We start from the raw sequence: 20,907 nt of genomic DNA, 5'->3' as shown, positions 1-20,907 counted from the left end.
ATTATGAATTCTCTAAGTTGTCACCTTACATTAAAGCTCTATACCTTAATCCACCCTAATCCACCTCGTTCTAATTCGTACCAACCTTAATCCAGCGGAATCCACTTTAATCCACCTTAATAGACTTTAGGCCACCGTAATTCAATTTCGGGAGTGGGCCAGGTTGGTTTTCTGGATGTGAACCACCGCGTCCATCCGACGCCGTGGCTGTTCACCGTGGGATTTCGCATTGCGAGCCGCAGCAGGTCCAGCGTCGGGAACGTAACGTTCTCCCTTGGTCACGTGCGTTTTGGTACCATCGGACGTTAATGCCGGACGGACGCCAAATTTTTCGCTTCATGGGCATATAAGGCTTTTGCCTTAAAATGGGGCTCGATACGTTGAAATACTGCCGAAGCTCCATCGCTCATTGCACAAAAAGCCACCTGAAAGAACAGTGATGTTCCATCACGACCATGCGCGCCCTCACACTCTTCGTTTAATATCGGGGAGAATGTACAGAATGGAAAGGGGAATCGTACTCCTGAACCCGCCTTGAATGCTAGGCCAGCGATACGAGACACTTGACGTGATTGGCGCAGCAATGCGTCACTGTCTTTACAATGCGGACAAGGAGTACTATGTTGGAGGGATATTAACGTGATTAACGTTCTTTGGGAACTTCACGTGTCTACCTTTCTAACAAATTTTCTGCCGTCTTGGTGACTTCGTAGAACAATTCCTAATGGGCACAGCTTTGGGCAGTTTTGCTGAGGGAACAGGGTTCGAAATCAACCGTCGGACCAAATTGGGTCACTGGGTATTGTTGCGTTCTCCAGGGTAGCGTACCCCACCGCTGCCGATCAGTTGTTGCGACGCCTGCTTCTCGAAGCTCGACCGACGTTACTATTGGGTAGCTTGGCGTTGTCGGTGAGCTGCAGGCGTCCGGTAGACCATGGCGACCAGGCAAGGACGAGGCGATTTCTAGTGCGAAACTTGCACTGTTTATTCAATGGTTGGTGAAGGGTAAGGAGGGAATGAAGTGAAAAAGTACATTGCGGGGCCTTTTAAATAAGCCCACTAAAGTCGTAGGCGGCATCTTGCTCATGTCTACGTCACGTGATATGCACTGAGTTCCACGCTGCTTGGCGGCGGCACCCACTCGCCCGGCGACCTTTCACGAGCCCACCTCCGCAGGTGGCAACCAGCATGTCCGGGATCGTAGGCGCTTATCCCTTCTTCTAGGCGACCTTGGTTCGCGCAAGTTCTCCTGTAGAGCTTGACAGTTCGTGAAAAGGTCATCTGGTTGTGAATAGGCGGCTGATCCATTGTCCCAGTTGACGTCTTCACGAGCGTGCCTCCGCTGGCGCAAACCCGGGGCCCTGTCTGGTTCGCGGAAAGGGTTTTCACGCACACACACAAAAGGGCCTGTAAACACTGCGGGGCGTCCGCCAGACCGACATCCACTCGAGACAACCACCGCAAATTAGGCATCCATCCTTCGTTCCGCTTAGGCATGCACACACGCGAAGGGGCCTGTAAGCACTGCGGGGCACCTGCCAGACCGGTCATCCACTCGAGACAAACATGGCAAATTAGGAATCCATCCTTCGTTTCGAGGAGGCATGGTGGTGGAGCATCCTTTTTGCCCGAGGTGTTACAGACGAACCGTAACAGTATGTGTCGCTCATGATCTAACATCTTCAACGCTAACTTGGGTTACACGGTATGTGCCACTGGGTATGTAATACTCTTCAATCAGCCTCTTTCACAACAACTTGGGTCACTGGGTACGTTCCACTGGGTATGTGCCGCTCTTCAGCGAGCCTCTTTGACGCCATCTTGGGTCACTAGTTTGGTTTATACAATGTTGACCATTGATTTCAATATGAAGTGCTTGTAACAGCTTCCTTATATGATGCGGAATTCGGTCAATAAGTATGTGCCACTGAGTATGTGTCGCTCTTCAATGACAAAAAACAATCATTAAGAAATGTAAACAGTGCTCGGCGGAATCGAAGCAGCGTCCGATATGCTCTACTCAGGCAGTGTTTGAATATATATTCAAAGACGCGCCGCGCGTGGTCTTTAAGGCGGCACCGCTATATGCCGCAGCGTGTTCAACGGGAATGGCGCGAGAGGAACTCGGCAGCGTACACGGGCCTCATACATGACGCGCCTCGGCGGCGGCAATATCGCGTCTCATTACGCTGCTTCAATGCTAATCGCATAAACGTCGACATTTATCGTGAGATGGGTTGGGGCATAACTTTTTATGAAAAGTATTTGATCGGGTGAAAAAATAATTGCAGGGAAATCGAGCCAATGTGGGGGCAAATTGAACAAAAAGTCTAAAAGATGAATTGCGAAGGTTTCGCTTTCTGTAACGCAGAGTGATCATTTGTGAAAAGCTGTTGCTCACTACATTTTTTTTAATTATGGGGTTTTACGTGCCTAAACCACTTTCTAATTATGAGGCATGCCGTAGTGGAGGACTCCAGAAATTTCGAGCCCCTGGGGTTCTTTAACGCGCACCTAAATCTAAGTACACGGGTGCCTTTGCATTTCGCCCCCATCCAAATTCGGACGCCGTGGCCGGCATTCGATACCGCGACCTCGTGCTTACCAGCCCAACACCATAGCCACTGAGCAACCACGGCGAGAACATTACTTTCAGTATGACCCTCGTATATAGAGAGCTCTTACCGTACGTCAATGGGCATCTCGTTAGATTACGCCCGTTTAAAAGTTTACCATGGCCTGGCAGACTTTATCTGGCAGCGTGTAATGGGGCTGCTCAAGGTTCCTTTGAAATACGAGCGCACAACTTTACCAGTGTGTTCCATTCTGAAAAAGTCGCCAACAGACTATGCCGGCTTCGCTACAGTGTTTTAAATCAAGAAGCAACATAGCATGTGATTAGCGCAGGAAGCACGATTGAGTAATTAAGGTATAAGACGTATCGCAGCCAAAATGGGTCAAGTTGTTCATTGTGGTTTCATGAACGTTGCTGCTGTTATAAATACATCAAGTTGTTAGCAAAGTCCTATCGTCTTTCATTTTTTTTGTTGAAGGAATAATTTTTACTCCTTCGCTGCCCGCCTCCGTCCCCCAAAGACGTTAAAAGAATATTTGCTGGAGTGGAGGCTTCCAATACGGTGCCAATACACGCGTGAAGCCTGGCTGAGAGTGCGGCGGCCATCTTGCCATAGGCAGGAACATCATAGAGCCTAGACGTAAAGCACTTGAGGAGGCCTTCCAGTCTTTTGCATATTTTTTAACCTGCAATAATAAAAGCACAGCACACAAGTACCATGCAAAAGCGTATTTATGTCAGCTACGGTCTTTCCTAAGATGAGAGTGCATTGAGTAAACGGCACATTTTCTTTTGTCGCTGTGCCACTAAAAGAACCATAGCCTTTACGGATATTATAAAAAGCTTAAGCATTGAAAACACAGCCCTTACTTTGTTCTGCGGTTATTTTTCTATTTTTTCTTTAATCATCTGGTGACTTCCTCAGCTGAGCCTTCGGCGTGTTTTGTTGCAGCACTTTCTCTTGGAGCTGAGCGACTTTTTCTTCCAACGCCTGGAGCAATTTTTATAGAGCTCTTTAGCAGGTGAAGCCTTGACAACCTCTTCTACTTCTTTGGCAGCATTCGTAACTTCAATGTATGCAGTGATCGGCAGATCCCGGTCGTTGGTGGAAGTCACTTTCTTTCGCCTGTAAAAGAATGTATACGATCACGTTAAGGTACTTGTGCCTGCAAAATGCCCCGATGTACAAGGGTTCAAAGTATCTTATGAATACCTTAGAAAAGACAAGAGCGCAAAACAGGACACAAACAAGAAAGACCAGTGCACAAGCCGAACAGAGTGTCTTGCTAGCTACATAGCTAATGTGGGAACACAAATGTGCGGCTCTCTCTCTGCTGGCGTTCTAGCAGCGAGTGGCTGCGGAAGCAACGTCAGTGCACGGCCCCGTGACAGGTCTGTCGAAATGAGTCCGCTGAACCTACCAAGCTCAAGTTATCTGCATGCAAATCGAGGCCATTCTGCTCTTGCGAGAGAGGAAAATTCGGATATGGTCTGCCCTCAAGTGTTCCCTTTAACAATGTACTCCTCTGTAGACATGCAAGTTGATTTACAGATTAATAAAATTTTAATGTTACATGACAGGTTGCCTGCTTGTTTTTTCTTTTCTTTTCTTCACTTGTTGACTTGCTAAGGAGAAGACAGGTCTGATTTGCGCTTGTATTTTGATGGAGGCAGAGAGCGAAAACGCGTGCGTGAAGATTAGGATCCTTGGGGTGGAAAAAGTTACTGTCACGGAGGTACAAATTCATGCGAGAGCAACAAACAAGGCGCTGAACAGGTAACAAAAACAAGCACTTAGAACATTCCACGAGTGCGTTTGGAGTTGCATAATTTCAGTGTGCCTGCAATACCCGTGCTCAGAACGAGGCAACCAGGCTCATTGGCTTCTGCAGATGCTTATGGAACGCAGGAAACACCGTAGGCAAACTGAACTGTTCACCCTTTTCGATCGAAGCCCTCCGGAGTGAAACAAACGGATCACAATTGGTCTTCTGGCTCCCAGCCTTCTTGTTGAACGGCTAGCTTGCATTGACTTCGCATCTCAGCATTTTTCGGAAATCTGTTGAAGAAAAAGAATTGCGTTAGTACGAGAAAGGGGAAGGCAAAGCTGAAACTGGGTCGCTTAGCTATTAAATAAGCGCACATCGAGTAGCCATGGCTGAACATAGCGTGCGCTGTTGTGAACAAATTTGGGCACTTGCCGGTGAAAAGAAATCCCCGGTTCTTTCTTATTTGTGTTCGTGCATCCGTAGGCGATGCGCGACAATACCATTGTTCCCTCTAATATCGCCACATTTTTCTATTACCCGTGTTTTCGTCGGATCTCCTCAAGTCAACACGTTACCCGTGCAGCCAGCCAGCGTCCTTACTGCTTATGGCAAAATGGCATCGTATAGGGCTTCAGTTCAGATGAAGAGGGCACCCTCCACACCAGCAAAAAATTTTAATAACTTCCTTGCCCTTCCCCCAGGAAATAAAAAGAAAAAAAAAGGTGCCGTGGTCTGCTGCTGCGTCTTTCTTTCTTGCCAAATGAAGCCTACTTCCCCCCCCCGCCCTCCGCCCCTCCGATAAAAAAAAAAAAAACTATGGCAGGGACCGCCATGCACTGCGTTTTTTTTCTTTTTGCCAAGAGAAAATTGTTGCTGCTGATTGCTTCCATGTCCTCGACTTTGCTCTCTTTACGGCGTTAAACGTCAAACGTTAAACGCTGCTAGTAATGTGTCTATAACGTAGATTTCACGCCTGCTGCTGTGATGTCATGACGTTGTGCGCCACACACGTAGCGGTACCCAGACAACTCTCTGGGATCTGTTGCTTCTATCCTCGTTTCGGTCAAGCACAGAATGTGTACTTCCATTAAGTTGATGTCATGCGCAATGTCTTGTCGATGTTTTGGCAGAGATCGCAGGTTGACGCATGCCACTACCATGGGTGCTTGACACGCCAGTTCACTACATGCCTTGGTGATGGTCTGTAGACGATGTTTGTTCACCTTTGCAACTCGTCGGCCAATGCTCTGTCGGAATTTTCCTTGCAGTGGTGAAATTTGAAGTCGTGGGTTCGAGTACCTTAATTACTATGTCTTAATTAACTGTCCCTTAATTCACCTCGCCTTAATTAAGACCAAAGGTGGTGGGTTGGACTCTCGACCTTCACGATGTCAATTGAAATGCGAGTTGGAGGGGCCGGTTCACCTACATCTTCATTTTTGGGTCGTGGGTTCGAGTACCTTAATTAACTTCAGGTTAATTAACACCAAGGGTCATGGGTTCGACTTCCACGAGAGGTCATGAGTTCGACTCTCGACCTTCACAATGTCAATTGGAATCCACCTAAGAGATATGGTCGGTTCGCCCATATCTCTAAGTGGGTTCGGCTCTCTAGGAATTTTGGTGCCATAAATTTTGGTGCCATGATGCCGGGCATCGGCTTTTTCGTCCCATGAGCCGTCTAAGGCTTGCGCCTTAATAAGGAAGAAGAAAACGAAAGTGGACGACAAGTCGACGCACCGCCGGCGGTGCGTCGACTTGTCCACTTTCGTCCACACATTCTGCGCCATGCGTGCAATGTTCTACGACGGTGACTATCCTACCGTCCAGTTTCTTTATTTGTGTGCATGTGTATTGGTGGCTATGGTGTTGGGCTGCTGAGCGCGAGGTCGCGGGATCGAATCCCGGCCACGGCGGCCGCATTTCGATGGGGGCGGAATGCGAAAACACCCGTGTGCTTAGATTTAGGTGCACGTTAAAGAACCCCAGGCGGTCGAAATTTCCGGAGTCCTCCACTACGGCGTGCCTCATAATCAGAAAGTGGTTTTGGCACGTAAAACTCCATAATTTAATTTTAATTTTTTTAATGTGTATTGGATCTGGCAGTTTGACTGGCGTTGGCGGTCAATTCACGGCGACATTTAGTTGGGATAGCCGGCATAGGTGTGCAGATACGCGGTTGCTCCGTGCGTAACCTTCAAAACTATTTCAACAATTTCAAATGATTCCTACAAATAGAAGAATTATTAAGTACGCGCTTGGAAATTTGCTTGAGCGTAAAGTCCGTCAAAATACCGTTTCTTTGTTGCTGTAGTTGTATTAAAGTAGTCGTTTTCATACTTCACGCATTAGTTGTTTTTGGTTATACTTTGACTGCACGCGAATACACGTAACGAACCTTAGCGCGGTCGACAGTGCGACAAATACGTAACGTCACTGTTCCATAGCTTCGTATAATAACTTCGCTGAATTTCTACAGTGTTGCCCTTGGAAGTGATCGTTCCGACGAAGTAGCCCTGCATGACAGCTGCTGATGCGTTTCGATTCCGTTCTCAATGACGGACGCAGCGGGCCATGTTCTATCGATAGCACATGCTTACACATTATTTTTGTGGAACTGCATAACTTTCATAAACAGTCGCCCACAATCACTGGCACCTGGCCTGCAGCTTTCTTCTTTCACCTGGACTACGAAGGCGTGCATAAACTCACCCGCTGCATCTGTGTGCCTTGGCGTCACGTTTACTGTAGGTCGTAGTCTTACACTGCATATGAACGGCCCACAGCCGTATATAATTGTGACACCTGCGGCTCTTGATGAGACAGTAGCACATATGCTGTGCATCTGTCCACGTTACAGTATACGGTAAGGCAAGAGCTATGTACCGTGCCTTAGAGCCTTGACAGACGGCCGCTGCTAGAACAAAATAGATTACGACAGTGGTCACAACGACGGCGTCGCTAAAAGTAGCGAGAGCTTTATTTCGCTTCATGTGATGTACGGGCCACGCGAGATAGACCGTGAGAGCGATGCGTACAGCGTCAGCTTTGGTGCGTTCATTTACGTTCTACTCTTCCCCTCTCCCCCCCTCCCCCTACTCCGCGGCTTCTGTTTTTTTATATTACTTCCTCCTCCCCCTCGTTCCCCCGCGTGCACGGTAGCGAACTGAACCATTTCTTCTTAACGTTTCTCTCTTTGATAATAATTTTAAAAAACGCATCTCTTATCTTTCTCTCTCAGCATACTTGAGACTGGTATAACATGAAAAGGCACCGTACTGTTACGCAAGTATTGCAAGGTGCCTTGAAAGTAAGGTTAGCTCGATCTCATGTCGACACAGCTAGTCGACAATTTGGGCTGAGCACTGCGAAATGCTCTTAACAGGCTTGAACAGCATAAAGGACGAGACACACTGCACGTACTTTCAAGCGATTTATTTGAAACCCTGTCGTCAAATAGACATGCACAGATAGTCTTGCCCATTGACTGCGATTGCGAGCTAGAACAGTAGAGCCATAAAATGCGTGTCCCTTAGTGTCCTTCCTGCCTCTTTGATTACAATATGAGCGCAGTATTTTTCCCTGACCATTTGGTCACTGTATCTTTTGGTAATCACCGCATCCAGTTTTAGTTTATGCTTGAATTTCTGAAAATTTAATGATATACGCTCACCTTCACACGAAACATTAGGATTGCTGCACACTGGGCTGCCTACCACAGCATGCTTGCCCACTGCGCTCAGCTTCTCCTGTTACTAATACCACCGCGGGCATGCATTTCGCCTCTATAGCCAGCAGAGGCGTCGAACGCGACGCAGTACACACAGTCCTTCTTGTTGTTACACTTCCAAAGCAAAGGACGCTCTGCTCGCACCTAAACTTAACACTTTTGAGGGCTGTGCCTGTAGAGAAAGCAATCGCGATTACGTAATAGTCCGCTGTGACCGATCGATGAACTCGCGGGCCGCTTGCGCGCGATCACATGTCAGATTGGTTGCTCGGTCGTCCTACGTAGCGTGACGCCACTAGCGGCTTCTTTGCTTTAGCAGTTTCGTCTGCCTCCAGGGCCACCGCCGGTACAGTACTTGACATGAGAGACCCGGGCCGGGTGTCATTCGTGCAGCGCGTCTCAGGGTGGCTGTCATCGAGCGGGAGACCCCGCCCCCACAGAGGTCGCCGCTTGCAAAACACGAGTGGCCGAAACGCACGTGGCTCTGTGGGGCCCCCTTCATTCGTCCGTTCCGGCTCGCATCGCAGCGAAGCAGTCACGGCGCGCACTTGGCGGATCGGGAGACGCCTCAGCCGCCGTTTGACGCCGTCCCGTCTGGGACCGAGACACAAGACAGCTGCGTCTGGCGACCGCCGCGTCTGGGGCTGTCTCCCCTACGCTTGCCCGTCCTTCTCCTCCTCTCCGGAGCAGAGTGCCGGACCGCAGTCCGAGCGGCGGACCGTCCCGAGGCAGGAAGCCCACACGCGCGGGGTCCGGGAAAGCAGCGGCTTCTGCTGCGGCTCTTGCGGGATCCACCGACCAACCATGGCTGACCGCGACGTTGACTCGAGGTAGGCGCTCGAATTTCCAGGGTCATTGCCGGCGCAGCGCTGCAGCTGGGGGACATACTTTCGATCAAGGGACTCGCGACCGGGCGCTAAACCCTTTAGCTTACGAGAAGTACGGTGTACGGACTGAATTCCTCGAATGAGGCCTTGGAAAGTGCAAAAACACTTCGGCTAAATAAGATGGTACCCCCAGCGCGTACTATTTTACAGAAATTACTTTTTTTTTCAGCTCCTGCGCAAGCCCTTTGCACTAGCGTGAACTTCTTCCGCACACTACAGCAAGTTGTGTACCGAAAACGTTTAGTATGGTGCAAATTGATCGCACAAGATCCAAGCACTCGCAGGTCGAATAGGCTCGACGATCAATGAGTGGCGGTATGAGTAAGGCATATCACTCCGCGACTCACTGACGTCCTTAGGGGACCGCTATAGAAACATATCTATAGAATCTACAGAGTCGAGCGCTTTTTTGACGATTGACTCATGCAGAATTAAGCGTCTGGTCTTTATATCGATTGATTCAACATCACATAGATAAAATCGCAGAACAGGCATCACACACCGTCGGCCACCTTGAACGAAACCTTCACGACGCTCCTACTTCGACCAAATCACTAGCGCATCGGATATGCGTCCGTCCTCAACTTGAATACCCGTCATCAATTTGGTCTCCTCATCAAACCTATCAAATCAACGCTCTTGAACGTGTTGAAAATCGCGCCGCGCGTTTCATCGCCAATGACTACAGCCACGATTACAGTGTTTCCTAATATTAAATCTTCATTGTCATTATCCTCCTTAGAATCACGCAGAAAGATTGCTCTAATCTGCCTATTTCCTAAAGTAACAAATCGTCAGCTCCAAGCCACCCTCCCTCTCTCCTAACCGTGACGAACGTCTCGCCGTTTAGACAACAACCGCTCCTTCAAACGTACCTTTGGGCGCACAAACGCTTTCAACTCATCAGCGTTACCACTAGCATTTGAACTATGGAGTAGTTACCCTGATAATGTTGTCGACATTCATGACCCTGTTAAGTTTCGTCATGAAGTAACCGCTATTTTTTCGTCACGAGTTGTTTTCATAAATTTTCTCTTAATTATGTGCACGCTTCTCGCTAACTTCTGTATTTGGCAATGTTGGGAGATCTACCCTTACATTACTTTTGGGAAATTTGCCGGTGCTAAGTGGTATACCCTTACATTGCATATGTCACCATCCATTCCGATAGTGTACATCGCGTTCCGCTAACTATTATGTAACGTCACATCGTTTTATATACCTTAGTATACGTCTTATATACTCGTCACCTCTTTCCATTCTTTGCAATGCTTCCACTTACGAAGATATAGATTGCATAATCCCGTCCTCACACAGTACTCCTGCAGGAGTCCATGAGGCCTTTTGAATAAATAAATAAATGAATGAATTGACTTGATGCAAGAGTACCAGTGAGAAAGGGCAAGGTCTCGTTGCCTGGTTCCCCAACAATGCCTGATTGCTTCGTGGAACCAGTAGTTTATTTTATGTGTTTGCTGGTATATCCATAAACTCGCGTTTCCCCCCTGCAAGCAGTGTACAAATACACTTGCAAGGTTCACTCATGACGAGGTAAAAAAGTTCGCTTGTTTTATGAGAGCTGTCAACCGAGACGAGGCTATCTCGGTCAAGCATACGGTTTAGCTAAGCTTGAGCAAATTAAGCAGACAACATTTTTGAGTGAATAGATACAGATAGTAGAGTCCTTCTTGCACTTCAAGCTCGTTAAAGTCGATAGTTCGAAGCGTACATTTTACATATTTGTTTCACATTGGACAAGCTATGCATCTCGAATGAAAGTGAGAGAAGGCTATTTTCGCTTAGCAAAAATTAGCGAAAAAAATAATTTTTGAAAGCACTACGCGTGCAAGTGTGCTTTGATTTACGTTCACGCCATCACAAGGATGTTGCCAGAATGTTGCCTACTTGTGCTCCATGAATGCTGATATTTCATCCATAAGTGCGACACACATCCTACGGCGTCGTGAGAGGATAAATGTGAGTCTGCATTTCGATCGGTTTGCCATGGTCAGTTTCGTGTGATGTGAGCGCTACTTCCACGACCACTTTGCTATTGATGGCGTGGCCGATCGATTACTGCTATTTGTATGGTTCACTTGGCTAAATTACCAACAACATATGCCCACCTGCTTGTGAACGGCCTTGTACCGACCTTTTACGCCCTTATCGTGTACGGGCCATTGACAGCATCAACTTTCACCCCAGCGTGGCTGCATATGACGGGCTCTGCTCCTAACATTCCCTCTTCTTACCTTATTCAAGACTGACCTTGAAGTCAGTATCTCTTTTCTGAGTGGTGTTTCAACAGTGTGGATTAGGGAGCAAACGGGCGTAGCCGCTATTGCATAGTTGAAATTAAGAGTAAAATATAGAGCTGGGGGCAGGCCATGTAACGTGTAGGGCGGATAACCGGTTGTCTGAAGGAGTTACAGAATGGGGCCAAGGAGACTAAGCGCCGTCGAGGACGTCAGAGAAATTATGAAAGTTGCAGGCATAACTCGGAAGCAGCTGGCGCAAGATTGGGGTAATTGGAGATGGCTGGGAGATGCATTCATCCTGCAGTAGACGTAAAAATAATACGTTGTTGTTGTTGATGAGATGATGATGATGATGATGATGATGATATTTCTTCTGAGTGAGCCCTTACTGGGGCAGCGTTCAGCCCACTTGCGGTCCTGATGTGTGGTGAGTGAGAAAAATGAACGTTTGCACTTGAAAAGAGAGAGCAGCAGTTTTCTAGGAGTGAAATCGCCGGCCCGCACCAGGCATATAGTGACAGTTGCAGGTAAATGATTAAGCAGCGTAACGCCAACTCCATGTTTAAAATCACAATGGTTCACTATATTATAACTTTGAGTGCACAACAATGTAATTACCTAGGTTTATTAAAGGCTTGCATAATACATTAACAGTAAAACACTGTGAACTTTGTGTAGGTGTGAGCAAGGTGAGCAGAGTGAAACATTCAAGTACAGACGGGGAAGCAAATAGGAACAATGCAATGAAAGGTCGCTCTTAAGTTCCTAATGAGATGCTTACAAGATGTGGCAATATGTTCCAGTCATTAGAGGTAAGTGGGAAGTATGAATATTTGGACAGGTTCGGGAGCGGAGGTTCTGGCTGCTGTCGGGTCTGTCTCTACACGTGTATAGTTGTTCTTCCTGCCTCGAATACAGTGAGTGGCGGTTGTAGTTCCTGTCAGTCGGTGTTACTTGGCAAGTAGCCCAACTCTAAGAGAATAGAAAAGCTGCGCCGGCCCCAAGTCAAGGAGGTGAAAATGAACTTATAGCTGGGTCCTCAGCTAAGAAAACGATACGTACGCCCTTATCGTGTACGGGCCATTGAGAGCATCAACTTCCCCCCAGCGTGGCTTCATATAACGGGATCTGCTCCTTAACATTTTTGTGTGTTATGGAAACTTATTTAGGCGCTGACACCCCATGCACTCGAAGGCATGACCACATATTCTTCGCCGCTCCTCGTAAATCCTTAAAAAAAGAAACGGCAAGTAGTGCCCCGACAAGGGCACCCATCAAGCCGCAGTGGGCCTATGCAGGATATGTTGCAGAACAGTTCGGTATCGTGGCTCGTACGGGCACATTTTCAATACAGAAGTATTCCAGTGTGTGTTCGGCAAAGAAGGTCAGCTGCATGCATTTGCGCAGTCATCTGATGGGATCCGCCGACCCCAGCTGCCTACAACCATCATAACGCCCTGCCGCTTTTCCGTCGTCAGTCACGATGCAACCGGCCTTGTTCACCGAACGCACTCATGAGAGCCGCACGATACCACTGCGCTAGCATTCTCATTTCATGTGGCTTTTTTCATATTTCGCGCACTTTCTTCGTAAAGGGAACAACTCGTTCCCAAGCTGCAAAACACAAGCTGGCAACGCGCATACAAGAACCAGACGACTCCTATGGATCCTACGTTGAGGACCCTTTGCTCTTTGCCAGCTCCTGTTGAAAACATGGTGCGATACAAAAGTTCTGGCATAGATATATCAACAACATGTTTGTAATATTTCTTTCGAGTGACGTTGCTTAGATACTCGCATGAGAACCGTGCCGCGAGGAACTGGTAAGACCAGACGACTCCTCGTAGGAAGACTCGTACTTTCGGCCCATTAACCCGATGAGAGGACGAAATAAACGCTGGCATCACGTCACACAATCACATTTGAATCACAGTACGCAGGAAAACATTGCTTTGTTCCCGCAGAAAAATAAATCTGGACAATACCTGTTTTAAAATCATATGCGCCGAGCCCAGTCCGCCGATTATCATGTTGCGCACGGAGCCGAGACTCATGCAACAGTTTACGTCATGTGCTCATGACTTTCATACTACGCATATGAAGAAAATGGACCCGCCGCCCCCGGGAGGGCTGGAACCTCCAACCTTTCGGTTAACAGGCTTATAGGACGGTAAGCACTCACCGATAAAAGCTTCACTGGATCATCGCTTTTGGGTATCAGTACAATATGCGACCTTCTAAAGCATTGGGGTGCATCCTTTATTTCGTACGGTTCAGTGCAGAGCCGCGAAATAGCCTTCGAGAGGTCATGCTTAAACGCCTTGTAAAAAGCAGCACCAAGTCCCTCTGGGCCCGGCGTTTTCCTTTCACTTAGATCGTCTATTGCTCTCTCTATTTCAGTTAAGCCAATCGGCGTTTCAAGGCGTACTTTGGTTTCGTCCATTAATTCAGGCATTAGGGTCGAAAATTCAGCGTCTGAGGATGCCTCGCTTTTACCGCTGCATCCCATCAATCCTTCATAATATTCGACAAACGCTTGTTGAATCGTCAACTTGTCTTTTGTAATCTCTTCACCGTACGTTATCTGTGTTATTTCCTTACGTGAAGCATACCGCTTCTCCTCGCTCAAGGATCGTTTCGTCGGTGTTTCACCGAGCCAGAGGTGCTCTGCGCGTGCGCGTATAACTGCGCCTTTGTATTTTTCTATATCCATTATTTCAAGCTGATTCTTTATTTTTCTTATTTGTTCATTGAAAGTGCCTGGCTGCGGGCTCTCGACTGTCAACAAGAATTCCAGCTGACACTGTAGTTCCCTTCCTTTTCTTTTTTCATTCTGGTGTAAAATGGAAGATCTCTCGACAGCGCTAATATTTACTTCTTCCTTAAACCGTTCCCATGCGTCAACAAATCTCCCCGACTCAAACAAGTGCAATTTTTCTATAAGTGCTTTCACATTGTCTACAAAGACTTTATCGTTAAGTAATTTGTTATTGAGTTTCCACAACTTCCACGAGAACTTGACCTACTTTTTTCACTCCTATTGAAAACATTACGACACTGTGGTCAGTAAACACTACCGGTTTAACCTCATAACTGTTGCAAAGTGGTACAAGCACATCTGCCACGTATGCTCTGTCTAAACGGGAGTGGCAATCACGTTGAAAATGTGTATAGACAGTGCCACTTCCTTTTTGAAGTACATTTCCAACATCATCTAGTCCACACTCCTGCATAATCGTAGATAAAAACAAAGCAATTTGATACCGAACTGGCAATCCCTTGCTCCTATCTTCCTTCAGGAATACACAGTTAAAATCACTGAGCAGTATCACTTTTCTTTCACATTTTAAATATGGTTCAACACTTGCAAAAAAACCTGAGACGATTTTTAACGCTATTTGGTGCATATACACAAATGAGGCGCCATTTCTGAAGCAAGAACAGAAAATCACAACCGACCATTCTGCCGTCTTCACTAGAATAAACATATTCTTCCCCAAGACCTAAAGAACTACGCAAAAAAATGGCACAGCCTCCAGAGGTGCCAAGGGAGGTGCCAAGGGAGGTGCCAAGAGGTGCCAAGTTTGGTACGTGCTTCAGGTGCTGTGCATGAATAGGCTAAACATTCAGAAGATTCACAGAATCTATGCCACTTTTATTTGGGGATCCCAATGGGAACGTACGAGTCGTACAAATCTTTTTCGATCAGTTAAAGCTGGTGGGCTTGGATTGGCCCATTTGTTTTTACGACAGATTATGTCGAGGTTTATTTTTCTACGAGATCAGAGTCATCCATTCTTGCGCACAATGTTACAAGTTAGATTATGCTGTTATTTACCTGAATTCATCGTATCGACTTCTTGCGCAGGGCGAAAGGGCATACGTGGTTATCTGCGCGAAGTAGTATCGGCTTTCGGTATATTAAACGTTCGTTTTTCTCTTCAGTACTTGTGCGAAGTTAAGAAAAAACGGTTGTATAAAGATCTTATCGACGTAATGATACCAGAACCCTCGTATCGCACTATGTATGCAATCGGACCCGGAAAAGATGTCTTTAAATGAATCAAAAGAATGGTACTACTGCCATCAGTCAAGACCTTTTTTTTTTGAACTACACACTGGTACGTTGTCCGTGAAACCATAGCTAGAGGAAAAGGGCCTATTTGTTCCGTGGAGTACTAATTGCCTCCTGTGCCGCAAGCCGGAAAGTATTGACCACATCTTTTTGGACTCTTGGGATGCCGTATTCCTCTGGGACATCCTTCAGCGAACTTTAAAGAAAGACCTCCCTATAACACCATACGGTATTCGTTTTCTGCCGGTTCAGCGTGAAAGTGATATACCGTATGATATGCTTATGTTGTTGAGTATGCACGCAATTGAGAAGACGCGTATGGCGGTGAGGCATGCGGATGTAAACGCACGCCCAGGTAGAGAATACTTTATAGATAGTATAGCTCACACCAGGGATGTATATTGTGCAGGCGAAAATCAGCCGGAATGGCTACCCGTTCTGAATTACCTCATTTCATTACAATCATCGCACGCCAAACAAAGTGTGTTTGACGTTTTTAAACATTACTCAGTGTCATTTTCTTTCTGTAAATGCGTTTGGTCCTTCCGTTGTTCTTTGCACGTGATGTGCCATTCAGCGAATAAAAAAAAAAGCCTCCGTTGCACAATCGGCTAGCGAGTTTGGCTGCTAACCGAAAGGTTGGAGGTTCAAGCCCTCCCGGGGGCGATGGTCTCTTTTTTTTTCAGATGGGTTGCGTGAAAGTCACGAGCACATGAGGTAAACTGCTGCACGAGGCTAGCCTCCGTGGCGCAAAAGGATTCTACTTCCGGCTACCGTACGGTGTGGACGCAGAATGTCTTGCTCCTCAGGGGCGGTTTCAGCGGCCCAGCAGGGTCGCGGCATCAGGTTGAACGATACGACATCGCAGGAATACCAGATCATTTTACCGCAGTTGCCTTCAGGTACGACCGTTACGACTACTGTTTTTTTGCACTCTGATGTAAAGACAAGCCCATACCGTTTCGAACATTTCAGAGATGCCTTAGACCGTCTGCAGCTCATGCCGGAAGTTGTGGCCCTAGGGGCGTATCAAATGAATTACCTCTGGGCGATAACATTCAAAGACGGAAAAGCGAAGCAGAAGATTTTGACAGCCCCAGCCTTCAGTGTTAAGGAGCAGCGGTGTGTTGTCATAGACCCCTGCAACCAAGACATCAGGATGAAGCTGTATTGGCTTCTGCACACCACACCGGACGAAGACGTGAGAACTGCCCTGGCGCCTTACGGCACTATTAGCGATATATCGAGGGAGAAGTGGCGTGTGGCAGGCTGTAATGACAAGGGTTCTCACACGCGTCTGGGGTTGCTGCGCCTGAAGGCTGGCTACAAGTGGAAGACCTGCCACACCAGCTCCGCGTCGGCGAAGGCCATGCACTAGTGCATGTACCAGGGAGAACGCCGCTCTGCCTCCGGTGCCACGGCACGGGTCACATACGGCGCGAGTGCCGAGTTCCACGCTGCGGGCTCTGCCGTCGCTATGGCCATGATGAGACCCAGTGCGTACGTAGCTACGCCAACGTAACAGGGTCTGGTAGAAATGACACCGTGAACGAGCACCTCATAAACCAGGTCGATGCGGAGGAAACCACCAGCGGGGGTGGGGATGCATCAAGCTCTGGCGCAAGCCATTAACGCAACCCTCCTTTAAAAACGCTGAAAGAAAGGACGACAGTGAGGACAGCAAAGCCAACGAGCTACAAGAAACAGCAGAAGATGATAAACTCTCGGATAACACAAGCGTTCCAGTGACCGCCATGGAAACCCAGAAACCCATGAGCTCGAACTTAACAAGGAAGACGCCGACAAAGACGGAGGCAAAAGCGGCACTTCAGCTGTCTCAAACGCGGTTCGTACATCTTCATCCGGTACATAATGCAAAAGCCAATGTAGCTTTAGCCGAACGTCTTGCTTATTTGGGTAGATAACGAGGCATCGCCTCTCGTTTATCTTGAAGTCACCAACCGCGAGCATCTTCTTCATTCCTTCTTTCTGCACCGCCCATACGTGGTTCATCTGGAAAGCCCCCAAAGCAAGCACCTCGGGCAGCACTCCCAGGCGAACCATCGTGTCGCGGACATCTTCCACACGATAAGGTCTTGCCCTGATATCTCCGTGTAGAAAAACAGAATTTGTAATACACGCACCTTTAGGTAACTGTGGCAGAACGACTTCATATCCTTGGTTTTCTTCGGCAAAAAACCTGTTTCCACGACCCATATGGGCCGCTGTATCCGCTCCCTCGGAGCTCATGGTGACAAAACCTTTCGCTAGAACGTCCGGAAGTGGAATCCCATTGCGCCACGGAGTTCACCTGATGTGCTCGTGACTTTCACGAAACGCATCTGAAAAAAAAAAAAAAACAAGAGACCACCGCCCCCGGGAGGGCTCGAACCTCCAACCTTTCGGTTAACAGCCGAACGCGCTAGCCGATTGCGCCACGGAGGCTTTTTTTTTTCTTTATTACTGACGTGGCAACAAGGCTACAAAACAAGACATTTTATCAATAAACAACGGTCACGACAAAAACTCTGCCACTGGTTGGCAGTCACAGGGCTAAAAACGCTTGAAATTCGCTAGCTCAGTCATCACACTGAGCCATGTTGGTTTTTCTTTTTGCAAATTATACATTTCCTTAATATGACAAATGCTTTCAATGAAGTATTCTCTAACAGGCCGGGCATTTACTTCAGCATGTCTCACAGCCATTCTAGTTTTCCATAAACTATGTAAGGACACCAGCATGAACATGTCATAGGGTACATTGTCTTCATTTAGAGTAGGCAAGAAACGAATCCCATATGGAGTAATCGGCAAGTCCTTCTTTAGTGTTCTCTGTAAGATGTCCCAATGGAACACAGCATCCCAGCAGTCAAGAAAAATGTGTTCTACTGTTTCGGGTTTTTGGCATAGTAAACAGTTGACGCTCCAAGGCACGGAAAGGCCTTTTTCATCTAGCCATGGTTTCACAGGTAAAGTATTGGTGTGAAGCTGGAAAAGGAAGGACTTTACCGACGGGCGTACTGGCATTCGTTTTACTCTTTTTAGTACGTCCTTTTCAGGTCCAATGCAGAACATCGAGCGATACAATGGCACCGGCAACATTGTGTCTACCAGGTCCTTATATAAGCGCTTTCGTGGTACCCTACTTAAGTATTCCATGGAAAACCGAACCTTTAACAGCTGAAAAGCCAAGACTACCTCTTTTAAGAAACCACGCGCTCTGCCTTGACTGCACCGATGTGACGATACAATAAACTCAGGTATAGCTTCGCTCAGCCTTGTTTGAAACATAGTTAATAAAAATGGGTCATTTTGGTCCCGTAAGAAAACAAACCTCGACACAATCTGCTTAATGAACAAATGTGCCAGACCTAATCATCCATTTTTAACCGAACGAAAGAGATTAGTGCGACTCGTGCGCTCCCAGCTTGAACCCCATACAAACACTGCGAGTACTCTGTGTAAACGTTGTATGTTAGCCCTTGACATGCACAACACTTGGAGCACGTAAGAAATTTTAGCGACGGCAAACAGGTTGCACACTGTCGCACGAGCAAACATAGAGAAATTGCGGCCTCCCCATTTAAGTGTACCTTCACGAACCCTTTCAGTTTCGGCATTCCAGTAATCAACGGCGTCACGATAGTGCTCAAGCGGCACCCCTAGGTACTTTGCCGGCGTGACTGACCAGCGGATATTTGCAAACGTACTCGGATGGTCTTCCCAGTTGCCGATCCATACCCCTAGGGATTTATCAAAGTTTATAGCACTGCCTGTCATTCTGCAGTATGATAAAGCCTCTGCGACCGCGATTTCGATGCTTTCTTTATCCCGACAAAACAACGCGATGTCATCCGCGTATGCCAGCACTTTCACTTCCGCGGACTGCACTCTGAAACCCGATATTCTATTGTCATTCTTGATTTTCCTACAAAGCGGCTCTAGGTAAATCGCGAATAAAAGAGGCGACAAACCACACCCCTGGCGCACAGATGACCGGACGCTAAAGGTTTTGGTAACCTCCTTGTTTATAATGAGGCTGGCGGTACAGTCTTGATAGCACATCTTTACCCCATCTAAGATCAAATCCCCTACCTTTATGTGTTCTAGAATACTGAAAAGAATTTTATGGGCCACACGGTCGAAAGCCTTTTGCATATCTAACTGTAACATGGCACAGTGTTCACCTAGGTCGTTACAGTATTCTAAAATACTTCTGGCAATATGAATGTTTGTGTTGATAGACCTTCCTTTAATGCCGCATGTTTGATGCGACCCTACTATTCTGGTCACCACTCCCTGTAATCGCTTTCCGAGCACTCTTGTAAATATCTTATAGTCTACATTCATTAGTGATATCGGCCGGTAAGCATCGACAGCTAACAATTTTTCTGGGTCCTCGGATTTCGGTATCAGAACTACGTGCGATGTCCGAAAAGAAGGAGGAACCTGTTTTTGCTCATAGGCCTCCTTAAACAACCGTAACAGGATCTCACTGACATCTCTTTTGAAGGCTTTATAAAAGGCCGCTCCGAGTCCATCGGGTCCCGGAGACTTGCCTACAACTAAATCATCTATGGCTCCTTCCACTTCGGTGATGCTCAGAGGCCACTCCAGACGCTTTTGAATGTCTTCCTCTAATTGCGGCATGTTTGACAAAAAGTCCGTCTTGAATTCTTCTGTGACGTCTTTAACAGTCCCGAATAATTTGCTATAATGATCAAGAAATGCCTCTTCAATTTTTTGAGGTTGGCTCGTGATCTCGTTCTCGTATTGAATCATTCTGATTTCATTTCGCCTCGCGTATGCCTTTTCGTCAGATAAGGCTCGTTTAGAAGGTGTCTCACCTAGCCAAACCCTTTCAGCTCGTGCTCTTATAACTGCTCCTTTGAACTTCTCTTCTTCGATAAGCTCAAGCTGGCTTTTCAGTTGTCTTATTTCTTTTGTTCGGCTCCCAGGTCTCTCGCTTTCCACGGTGTACAAAAAATCAAGCTCACGTTGCATTTCATTTTCTTTTTTCCTTTTAATAAATTTCTCTTTAGTGGCTTCTTCTATAGCACTCATCTTGACTCCTTGTTTAAAGTTCTCCCATAATTCTAGCACGTTGCCATCTTCGGCTTCGATCAAATTATCTAACTTTTGCTTCACGCTTTCACAAAAGGATTCGTTCATTAACAGCCCATCGTTGAACTTCCACAACTTCCAGTTAAACTTCGATTTTCTTTCTTTGGTACCTACACTAAAAGTTACAAGGCTGTGATCGCTGAATGAGACGTGTTTCACACTATAGCTGCCACACATCGGAACAAGCTCCAGTGCGACATACCCTCTATCTAGCCTTGCGTGACTTTGCCCTTGAAAATGTGTGAATGCAGGCGTGCCGGTAGAACACAGGAAATTACCGACGTCATCAAGATTAGATTCTTGCACTAGTGTGTTTAAAAGTAAAGCACTTTTGTCATGCACTGGAAGGTTTTTCACTCGATCGGCCGCGTAACATACACAATTAAAATCTCCTAGCAATACGACTTTCCTGTCACACTGTAAATGCTGATTTACTGTCTCAAAGAAAGGCACACGCTCACTTTCAGTGTTTGGGGCGTAGACACATAT

The 20,907-nt window shown here is 47.0% G+C and overlaps 1 protein-coding gene, 1 non-coding gene and 1 pseudogene across 2 annotated transcripts in view; 1 reads left to right on the top strand and 2 right to left on the bottom strand.

The window, feature by feature from the left end:
- Positions 1 to 8,611: 8,611 nt before the first annotated feature.
- Positions 8,612 to 20,907, top strand: part of LOC142575171 (lysyl oxidase homolog 3-like) — a 208,047-nt gene continuing 195,751 nt past the window's right edge. The window contains exon 1 of the mRNA XM_075684255.1: positions 8,612 to 8,904. Coding sequence (XP_075540370.1) covers positions 8,879 to 8,904 — 26 coding nt within the window. The 5' untranslated portion in view covers positions 8,612 to 8,878. The remainder of the gene's footprint in view (positions 8,905 to 20,907) is intronic.
- Positions 17,666 to 17,739, bottom strand: TRNAN-GUU (transfer RNA asparagine (anticodon GUU)). The gene has a single exon. It is a non-coding gene; the product is annotated as a tRNA-Asn (tRNA).
- LOC142575163 (uncharacterized) lies at positions 17,809 to 18,925 on the bottom strand (annotated as a pseudogene).

This window comes from Dermacentor variabilis, chromosome 1 (genome assembly GCF_050947875.1).
Source record: "Dermacentor variabilis isolate Ectoservices chromosome 1, ASM5094787v1, whole genome shotgun sequence".
Taxonomy (NCBI): domain Eukaryota; kingdom Metazoa; phylum Arthropoda; class Arachnida; order Ixodida; family Ixodidae; genus Dermacentor; species Dermacentor variabilis.
The sequence above is the reverse complement of the archived record's forward strand: the minus strand, read 5'-3'. Positions and strand labels throughout refer to the sequence as shown.